The following is a 10,116-nucleotide window of genomic DNA, read 5'->3' as shown; positions in this document are numbered from 1 at the left end:
AATATTATAAATAATCCAATATAGTAACCTCTACTTTGCAGATGACAAGACTAAGGTTAGCATGTTAGTCTTTGCTCAAGGTTTTGTGGCTAGTGAGTGGAGAGCTGTGAAGCAAACCCACTCTGTTCCCAGGTCTATATAATTCACTCTCCAGGAGTCTAAAGTGTGGTCTTCCCAGACATGGTGGCATACACCTATGACCCTAGCACTTAGGGATTACCACGAGTTCAGGGCCAACCTGGACTACATAGTGAGTTCGAGGCTGGCCTGAACTACCTAATGAGACCTATCTCAAAACAAAAGAGAAATGGTTGGTATGCAGGCACATACATCAGAACAGTCCAGGCTGTCATTAGGATATGAGTTCGCAGGCACTTTCTCCAGTATGCTAAATAAAAGCCATCATAGGCCTAGGCAGGAGCAGAAGTCTAAATTAGGGTGTCTCAGGTGCCATTCCTGCTTCCAAGAATTCAGGAATACCTATACCAGCTGCAAAGTCACATGAACTCTGCTCAGACACTGCACAACCTTTTCTTGTAGTTTTTCTCTAACTGAGAAGCTGTTGCTAAGTCTGCTGCCTAGTTGGCCTTGGCTGTATAGCCATATATATGTGCTCTATATTACTAATCATTCTTCTATGCCCTCTTTGGCTAATTGTCCCCAAAGACATAGCTTCCCAAAGTATCCCATACTTTTGGGGCCCACCAAGAAGACTTCTAAGGGGATATAGTTATTGTGTTTGGATGTCACAAAGAGGAGCATGACCTTTTTTCTTTATGGTTCTAGAGACAGAGCCACAGTAGTGGGGGGGGGGGCTGTAGAGCTGCTTCCTACTGAGTGCTCATTACATGTGTTCATCTAGAAACCCAAGTAGACCTACTTTCAAGTTGCTGTCAGGAAAAAAGAAGAAATCCCATCAGTGTGGGTGCTCAACAACCCTAAAAGGAAGAAGATTCTGAAAGCACAGAGGTGCCAGCTGCAGGTGCACCCAAGGCCACTGACCATGAGAAAATGTGAGACTTGAGTCTCACAGACCTGAGAATGCCCAACCCAACTGAGTGTGTAAACTTGGGTAGATGTTGTGGTGCCTGGGGGTCGCCCTGCACCCCTAATTGTCAACTACATACAGGGGGCCTGCAGTTGCTTTCATTTCTCTCACATTTCATATCAGAAGTCCTCCAAGTCTACTGGCTTGGGCTGATGTACCCAGAAGCTAAGCCTTGTAGGAGACCAAGAAGTGCCACCACTACTTTTTGTAGGGAAGGGTGTTTATAGGAATTTTATGAGCTCTTAACATGTAGCCAACTCCTCTCTCCTCTCAGAACAGTCTGGTGTCCCACTAGGGTGATCCCTGGAAGCTCGGCACAGGGGAGGTCCCCAGGGCTGTGGCTCCATCGGGATTTCACTGCCTGTCTGCCTGTTGCAGTGCAAGCAACCTGGATGGCCTACGACATGGTCGTCATGCGCACTGACCCTGTGCTGCCAGAGTTCATGCGCCGGCTGGAGGATGCCTTCCTCAGCTGCAAGGAGGAGATGGAGAAGAACTGGCAAGAGCTGCTCAGTGAGACCAAGCGCAAGCAGTAGCCCCACGTCCCAGCTACAGCCACCACCCTCCACCTGCCCGTGTACAGAGGCCCAGGACCGAGTCAGTTACCTGGTGTGCACTGTATGCATGGTCTTGTTTCTCAATAAACTATTTTGAAGCACAGCCTCGTGATCCCGTCTGTCCTGCACCATGATCTACTCGGGTGCTTACCGACCTTGTTAGCAAAGCATAACGAGTGTAAGATGCAAATGCTGCTTGGGTTGGACATGTATTTGGCACCAGTGATATTAAGCATAGAATAAAAAGCAAAACACAGCCCAGAGAGGGACAAATGAGGCCAGGGGCTGGGCCAGGCAGTATACTAAATCAGCTTTATTTGTCTGCCTAACATGGGTCTCGAGGTGGCTAACGGGAGGACATTTAAGTTCTCATGTTGTATGCCCTGGGCGTTGGTGATCACGCTTTCACAGCTCTTCTGAATGACAAGTGTCCAATGTCCACAAGAAAAACGAGGGTTAAATGTCTGATCCAGTTCCACAGAGCTGTTAAACTTGGGGCTCATTTAGGGGGAGGCTGGTGGGAAGTGGGGTGGGAGTCTGGAAAGCCTGAGAAAGACCCCAGGGGTGTGCAGGAGCCCAGCCGTACTGGCTCTGCCTGGACAGGGTCATGGACCAGGCTGAGGGAATGGAGCACAGATCCCACCCAGCTTCACGGACAACGATTCCAAGCACCACTCCTACCACAAGCCTGGCTCCCAAAAAGCCTCAGGATGGCAAAAGTCCCAGAGGTGAGGCTGTTTTATGGGGGCCCTTTGCTTCCTCATAGGAGCACAAATATGTTTCTAGCCATCTCCTTCCCTGGCTGTGGGACCACCTGGGAGTCCTACAGACAGAGGGGTGACTTGGAACAAGCTGAAGCAGGCTAAGCAGATAAGGACCAAGCAGGAAACCAGGGTATGAGTGGGCAAGGAGGCAATGTGAAGCCTGGGTTGGGGTACAGGGACAGAAGAGAGCTCACTCCAGAAACAGCTTTTCAGAACTTTTAGACAGAGAGAGAAAGGTGGCATTGCAAATTCTGACCCAGCTTCCTCCCCATGCCCCACATCCCTGAGACCCACTTGGATGGTCTCCCTGGCTCTGCTGGTGCTCAGAGTGAGGTCTGCAACCAGGCCTCGGAAGGCAGAGTCAGGGTGAAGGGATACAGAACTCCCTTACCCCCCAGAGGAAAGGGCTGTAGTTCTTTGGCCTGGAACTGAGCAGTCCCCTCAGAGACTGTGAAGGTGGCTGTGACCTGGTGGTTGAGGCAGTAGATGGTGTTGCCCAGCACAGCACAGCGCAGTGGAGCAGGGTTGGGCAGCGGCAGCGAAGCAGCACGGCTCCAGGAGCCTGTTACTGTGTTGTAGCGCATCACCGCTGCACCCACACCCCGCAGCAGGTCAAAGCGGTACAGGAACCCCCCCAGGGCCACCATGTCACTGGAGCGCCGGTGGCTGGCACTGTAGGGGCACTCATCCCATGAGTCCTTCCTAGGACTGTATCTGAGCAGGCGGTAGAAGAGGTGTCCTCCTGTGACATAGATGTCCCCTCGGCAGGCCACAGCCTCGTGGGCCACAGGGAACGTGCCGGCAGGAAGAGGTGCCCGTGAGGTCCAGGAGTCTGCACGGGGGTCGTAGCACTCCATGCTGTACAGGCACTCACCTCCAATAGCATAAAGCAGCCCGTCCACAGCCACCAGCTTGAGCTGGGCTCGGGCCTGCTGCATGGGCCGGACTTGGCTCCAGATGTTGGTGAGAGGGTTGTAACAGAAAACCTCATTGGAGCAGATGGCCTTGGCACCAGAGCCCCGGATCCCACCTGCCAGGAACAGGTAGTTGTACATGGTGCAGAGGCCACAGCCCCGGAGTGGGGCTTCCTCAGGCACCTGAGTCAGGGGCCGCCACATGTTCTCCCGGGGGTCGAACACATGCAGGTATGTACGAGCAGGTATGGACACCGTCTGGGTCACAGGGGCCTCCTCTCCATGAGAGCCCCTCAGCAGCCCTGCACGGCCCACCTGGTAGAGGCTAGGTAGCACAAGTATGCCCAGCACCGCCCGGCCCTGGCCAGTGCGTAGGCTCAGGATTCGCTCTCGCTCAGCCCCACTTAGCTGGCGGTAGAGGTGCGCATCACCCAGAACATGAAGCAGATTGCTGCTCATCAAGGCATAGGTCTCCTGGGCCAGGGCCAGTGCCCCATGCTGCTGGGCAAAGGCCAGTACCTCCAGACAACTGTCCAGGTCTAGCCGCTGGGGCCACAGAGCCACGGCTGCAGGAGACTCCAAGGCTGGAGAGCGGGGATTCCGGGGGAGCCCTTCCACCACCCCCCAGCTTCCAGGCCTCTGCAGAAAAGCCATAAGTTTCTGAGCTTCCTTCTGCTTTTCTGTGAGGATTCCTCTGCTGCCAGCTGAGCCTGCTCCATCCCCTGGCCCCTGCCCCTGGTGCTGCCCGAAGGCTGCCTGGCTGATCACCTTCTCTGAGCTCTGTGCTATCTCACACATGCTATGTTTCCTGGGTCTGGGTACAGGCTGGGAGTCTTGCCTCACAGGAGTGGACTGCTTGGGGCCAGACTGGCCCTGTACTGCAGGCAGTGAGAGGTCCCCTGGCGGGGCATCTTGGGCTCGCAGGTTCACATGTTTCTCTTTGCTTCCATCACCTCCTGGGCCTGAACATGGGCCTGCAATGGTAGCCTCATTGGACCTGAAGCTCACTGGCTGTGGCTGACATCCAGCCTCAGCCAGGCCCCCTGTACCTCCCTGTGAGATTGTCCCCAGAGAAGGGCTGTGCCTGTTCTGGGGGCTGGGGACAGCCTCTTCCAAGTGGAAACTAGAGCTTCCGGCCTTAGAATATGTGCAAGTGCTAGGGTCTGAATGGTTTAGTGGAGCTGCTCCTGGAGCACTCCTTTGGGGCCTCTCTGGCCTGGACAAGGGGTGACTTCTAAGAACCATGGCAATAAGGTTTCCCCAGCTTGTTAAAATCTGTCCTTCCTGATAGCCCTTGGAGACACCCACTTTGGGCTCCCAAGACAAGGGTTTTGACTCCATTTCTGGTGTTGGGGTTGGGACTAACACTGGAGCCGAAGTTATGGTCAAGGTTGGGACTGGAGCTAGAGGTGAGGCTGGGGCTGCAGCTGAGTTTGAGGCTGGAATTAGAGCTAGGGCTGGAGCTGGGACTGGGGCTGGCTGGGAGGCTGCCACTGGAGCTGAAGATGTGGCTGGGGCTGGGACTGTGGGGGAGGCTGGAGTTGTGGGGAAGACTGGAGTTGAAGCTGGGGCTGGAGCTGGAGCTGGGGCTGAGGCTGAGACTGGAGCTGGGGTTAGAGTTGTGGCTGGGGCTGGTGGGGAGGCTGCGGCTGGAGGTGAGGTTGCTGCTGACACTGGCTCTAGGGATGAGAAACGGTGAAGGGAAGGAGCCCCTGCTGGGTCCAGGTCTGGAGTCGCAGCTGAAGCGACACCTGGGGCGGAGGCTGAGGCTGGTGCTAAAGAGGACTCAGGCACTGCTCCCCGTTTTGTGGCCTTAGAAGGCCCCTGGGTGACTCTGCCAGGCGCCAGATTTGAAGGAGCAGGGACTGCAGCAGGGTGGCCAGGACAGGGCCCTTGGGCCGCCTGCTTGCTGTTCTCGCTTTTCAAGGACCCGGTTCCCTCCCGGACGCTGAGATCTCCCGGCATCTCAGTCCAGGGCTTCCCTGACGCCTCGGCCCGCTCAGCCCCCGGACCTGGGCCCCGGCCAGGGTTCACCCGGGGCCAGCCCTCCTCGAGTCCTAGGGTTTCCCTGGAGGCGGCAGCCGCGTCCACCGCGTCCCACACACTGGCTGCGGCGCCCAGGCGCAGAGGGTCTGGCCTGCTGGCGTGGCCGCGTCCAGCCCGCGGGCCCGCATCCGCGCGCCGCCGCCGGCCACTCCAGCCTCTGCTGCGTGCACCCCTGCCGCCAGCATCCACCCTTAGCTCCGCTTCACAGCTAGGACTGCGAGGGGTGAAGTGGATCAGGAGGGGCGTGGGGGTCGTACTCAGGAGGTCACCTTCTGGCTTCAGAGGCTGGCTCTTGTCCCCCCGCGGGGCTCTTGAGGTGCTGTCACGCTGCTGTCCCACGGTCCCTCTGCCGGCCACCTGGCTGGGTGTCTTGAGGGGAAGCAGGGTCAGACATCCACCATGCGGGGACCCCTGATCGTGGGCTCCAGCAGGAGCAGGGGCCTCCTGGCCTCTTCCTGGGGAGTCTGGCTTCCCTTGCCCGGCGCCCTGTCCTTCCAAGTCACTGAACTTGAACTGGGCCTGCAGGCTTGGCCTAGCTGTTCCCATCTGAGCAGGCTGGACCCTGGGGGCCATCGACTCTGGTCTCAACACATCCTGGTCATGTCCGGAACCAAACCAGTGTAGAGCCAGTGCTGTGGCAGCCACCACAGCCAGAGCCAGCAGGGCAAGCACAGCACCATCCCAGTCATCCTCGCTGTTGCCATCCCAGCCCCAGAGGGGTCCACTGGTCTCCATGGCGCCCTGGATCATGGTGCTGGGAAGCGCGATGCAAGCTGGCAGCTGTTGATGCCCCAGACAGGGCCCTCGGCTGGCTCAGCAAAGATGGCATCAAGAACGCCCCGCCCAGGGCCCTGGTTAAGGTGGATCCGTTAGCACGGCCTGGGCAAGGCAGATCTGGCAGCACCCTGGCTTGGAAGTTTGTCAGCAGGTACACAATAGTATCTGGGGACCCTGTAACCTTCAACTGCCTTCCCAGCTGCCCCTCAGCTCCCGCCTCCTCCTCCTCCTCCTCCTGCTCCTCCTCTTCCTCCTCCTCCTCCTCCTCCTCCTTCTCCTCCTTCTGGGGTCCCAAGTCAAATAGCAGTGTTCCTAAACACTGGTCCAGCAGTGCAGTCAACCTGCTTCTGCCTGACACCCCCAGATTCCCTTCACACCCCCTATCCAGGCCGAGGGGGCTCTGACGGGGAAGGGTTACCAGTGGGGAGATGTTATCTCTAGACTTAGCAACATGATGCAGCCCTGATGAAATTACCAGAAACTGGAGAGGCTGATTCCACTACAGTCAGCAGGGAGGGACAGGCCCCCGGGCAAGGGAGGCTGAGGAGGAGCCTGGGCGTGGGTCCAGCAGTAAGGATACCCTGGCCTACATCATGAGAGGCTGGGGTTCATGCACACACACACCCCAGCACCCAGACACAGCATAGAATTTTCAAAAGAAAAATAAAATGGAATAGTACAGAAAACCCAAACGTTCCCTTTCATTCATTGTGATCAGGTTTAGTCCAGCACCAGGCCTGGATGTGCGGGCCCCTGAGCCTCTCTAGCCTACCCATGCACAGATCTACCACACCGCTGGCAAGCCCTGAGTCCAGGCAGCTCCTATTCCAGAGACTGTCAGCAAATCCCCTCTGGCTCGGGTGCTCTCCCAGCCCTCAGCCTGCTACCTGCACTGAGGACCACCCTTCAAGAACAGACAGACTCTAGCCCACCCCTTGCCTGGGCCCAGTCCCCTGAGGCCAGCGGCAGATGTTTCCACCAAGCTTGAGTGCTTGGTTTCTTAGGAAGGAACTATCTCCTCCATCTGTTTCTCACCAAACCCATCTCAGGAGTGAATCTTGGGACAGGTGCCAGGTGGGGTCCAGATATGAAACAAAACCTGGAGTGTCCCTGGGATAGATAACCCCCAAAGTACGCTTCCTCCTTTCCTAGACATAGTGGGGCCAGGGACTTCCCCCTACTTGGGCAACAAGGAGATGCCAAGTTCACCCCTGGCACCCAGCCTGGGTTCTGCCAAGCCTCAAGTGTCTCCCCTGGCCTGGTCCCCTCTCAGCCTTCCCCAGCACTATTATATGACAGTGAGAGGGTGGATCGGGCCCCACACCTTAAGGCAGACTTCAAGTTGGAGGAGGGCTTTCTTGTCCTCATTCTTTGTCCCAGGCCAAGGCTCTACCTCTGGGTAAAGTTGGGCAGATAGAACTGACTCTCCCCTCTCCCAGGAGCCATTTGGTACCCATCAATCATCTCTACCTAGCTTCTAAAGACCCAATCAGAGCCCCAGGTCACTGCCAGGAACAAGAGGGGGATCTGTCAAGTGATGGGGGAACACCACATGTGGAAGACAAGCTCAGGGTTCCTCCCACCAAGGAGCTGTGAGGACCCCCGAGGTGCTGCAGGCACACAGGTAAGCCAGGACCTACCCAGTCCCATCCAAAAGGAAGCAACTCCCTTTGCCAAAGTCAGACCAGGGGCAAACTTTGGGCAGAGAGACTCTTGTGGCAAGGGTGACTGGGGGCTGCTATCCACCCAAAGTGGGGTCTTTCTGCTCTCTTCACCTCTGCGGCACTGCTGGAAAAGTGTCAGAACTCTGAAGTGCCTACAAATGTGAGACGTACAAATGGCCTGAGTGTGCTGTGGTAACAGAAATGTCAGAAATATTTTTAAGGAAAACAGTAAAAATAGATAAGGGGCTCTGGGAAGCTCCCACCCTCAGCACCCTCCTGTGAGTCTCCCTTCTCCTATGGCTGCAGAGGCTTAGCCCTCAGGGGCTCGTCTCAGTCCCAGCAGAAGCAGAGATAGGCTATGTCACCTCACAACAGGGCCCACAGGAACAGATGCCACCCCCACCTGTGTGCTGCTGGGGTCACCCCATGCCAGGGGCACTCACAAGATGGACCTACCACAATGGGCCCCAGTGCAGGCGAAGCTGGTCCTGGCCACCACCCCACTGTACCCTTTCTGGCCCTCACAGTGGAGGCAGAGCACAGCACGAACATGAGTCCTGGTAAAACATGAGCCTAGGATGCACCACAAACGCACGAAGGGCAGAAAGATAAGGCATTCTTTATTTCTGAAATTATTTAAGCATTAGAAACACTGTATACTCAGCAAAGATATAAAACAATGACATATTATCATTTAATTATACTGATCTTTAAAAGCATGTGTATAGACATATATACACACATATGCACAGGTAAATTTAGACTAATTTTATAGACTTATTTTTTTTTGGTACCAGGGAATGAACTCAGAACCTCGCACTTGCCAGGAAGGTGTTTATGCCACTGAGCTATATCCCCAGCTTGCCTAATTTTAAGGCTTAGAAAATATTAACCCCAAGACTGTACATGGTGGCATGTGCCTATAATCCCAACTCTTGAGGGGCTGTAAATAGGGGGATCACTATGAATCTGATCTAGTAGTGAGCCCCTGAACACCCTGTATACCCTTCCCTAAAATACAAAAAAAAAAAATTTAACCCCAGACTTAATAATTAAACAATAATTATTATATGCTATTTTATTATAATAGTTATTGTTGCATGCTTGTACAATAATTATTGTACACATCAGGAAATACTTTATTTTGGTCTTTTTTAAAACGGGGACTCGCTGCGCAGTTCAGGCTAGCCTTGAGTTCACTTTGGTTTTGTTTTGTTTTGGTTTTTGGTGGAACTGGGGATTGAACTCAGGCCCTTGTGCTTGCCAGACAAACATTCTACTGAGCCATCTCCCCAGCACCCTGAGCTCACTTTGTAGCCCAGGATGGCCTCAAACTTGAAATGTTCCTCCTGCCTCAGTCTCTGTGGGCTGGGATTACAAGTGTGCACCACCAAGCCCATCTGGAAATACCTCCTAAAGAACTCATCTAGGGGCTGCCGAGCAAGGTCAGTGGCAAGCCAAGCCCTTAGCACACATAGGCCCTTGGTTCAACCCCAGCACTGCCGCCCTCCCCTCCACAAAAAGTTGTTAGGAGAAACAACAGAATACAATTTATAATTTTTTTTTTAATTTTTTAATTTTTTTTTTTTTTTTTTTTTTTTTTTTTTTTTTTTTTTTTTTTTTTTGGCGGAACCGGGGATTGAACTCAGACCCTTGCACTTGCCAAGGAAGCGCTTATTCCACTGAGCCATCTCCCCGGCCCACAATTTATAATTTTAAAAAATGTGTTCAATCTTACAAGAATGGTAGAAAAAACATGCCTATAATTTTAAAATGTGGTATTGAAAAGCTTATACTCACTGGTAACATGGCTAAAAAGGTTTTTAGTATACGTGCGGCCAAAGCAAGCACCATGGCTGTGAAGTTTAATACATTAACAGGGAGTCTTATGGGTCAGGGAGATGGCTCAGTAAAATAAGCGCTTGCCCGGCAAGCACAAGGGTCTGAGTTCAAATCCCTGGTTCCGCAAAAAAAAAAAAAAAAGGAGTCTTATTTTTTAATTAACAATAAATGTGCCTCAGATAAACCTCACTGGTTATGATACTGCCATTGAGCAAAGCTAGTAGACAGTCTTCGAATAGAAGGGACAGAAAAGTAAAAATTTTAAATAAGAAAAGGCATGGGAGGCCAGGCATAGCAGTGCATGCCTGTAATCCCAGTACTCAGGAGGCTGAGGCAGGAGGATCATTGACAGTTTGCAACCAGCCTGGGCTACAAAGTGAGCTCAAGACCAGCCTGAGCTGCATAGCAAGACCTTGTCTCAAAAAGACAAAAAAAGAAAGAAAAGAAGGAAGGAAGGAGGGAGGGAGGGAGGGAGGGAGGGAAGGAAGGAGGGAAGGAAGGAAG

General features: G+C 53.8%; 2 protein-coding genes across 2 annotated transcripts in view; one reads left to right on the top strand and one right to left on the bottom strand.

The window, feature by feature from the left end:
- Positions 1-1,669, top strand: part of Syce3 (synaptonemal complex central element protein 3) — a 66,620-nt gene extending 64,951 nt beyond the window's left edge. Inside the window, exon 3 of the mRNA XM_004642431.2 lies at positions 1,427-1,669. Within this exon, the coding sequence (XP_004642488.1) occupies positions 1,427-1,584 (158 nt within the window). The 3' untranslated portion in view covers positions 1,585-1,669. The remainder of the gene's footprint in view (positions 1-1,426) is intronic.
- Positions 1,670-2,692: 1,023 nt separating this feature from the next.
- On the bottom strand, positions 2,693-6,079 carry Klhdc7b (kelch domain containing 7B). Its single transcript, XM_004642430.2, has 4 exons — positions 5,175-6,079; positions 4,650-4,962; positions 4,421-4,597; positions 2,693-4,372 (listed from the first exon to the last, which is right to left on the bottom strand). The coding sequence occupies exons 1-4, from the start codon at positions 6,077-6,079 to the stop codon at positions 2,693-2,695; spliced, it is 3,075 nt and encodes a 1,024-aa protein (XP_004642487.2).
- Positions 6,080-10,116: the final 4,037 nt, after the last annotated feature.

This window comes from Octodon degus, unplaced genomic scaffold, assembly GCF_000260255.1.
Source record: "Octodon degus isolate 3935 unplaced genomic scaffold, OctDeg1.0 scaffold00153, whole genome shotgun sequence".
Classification (NCBI taxonomy): Eukaryota; Metazoa; Chordata; class Mammalia; order Rodentia; family Octodontidae; genus Octodon; species Octodon degus.
Note: the sequence above shows the minus strand (reverse complement) of the source record. Positions and strands in the feature narration are given on the sequence as shown.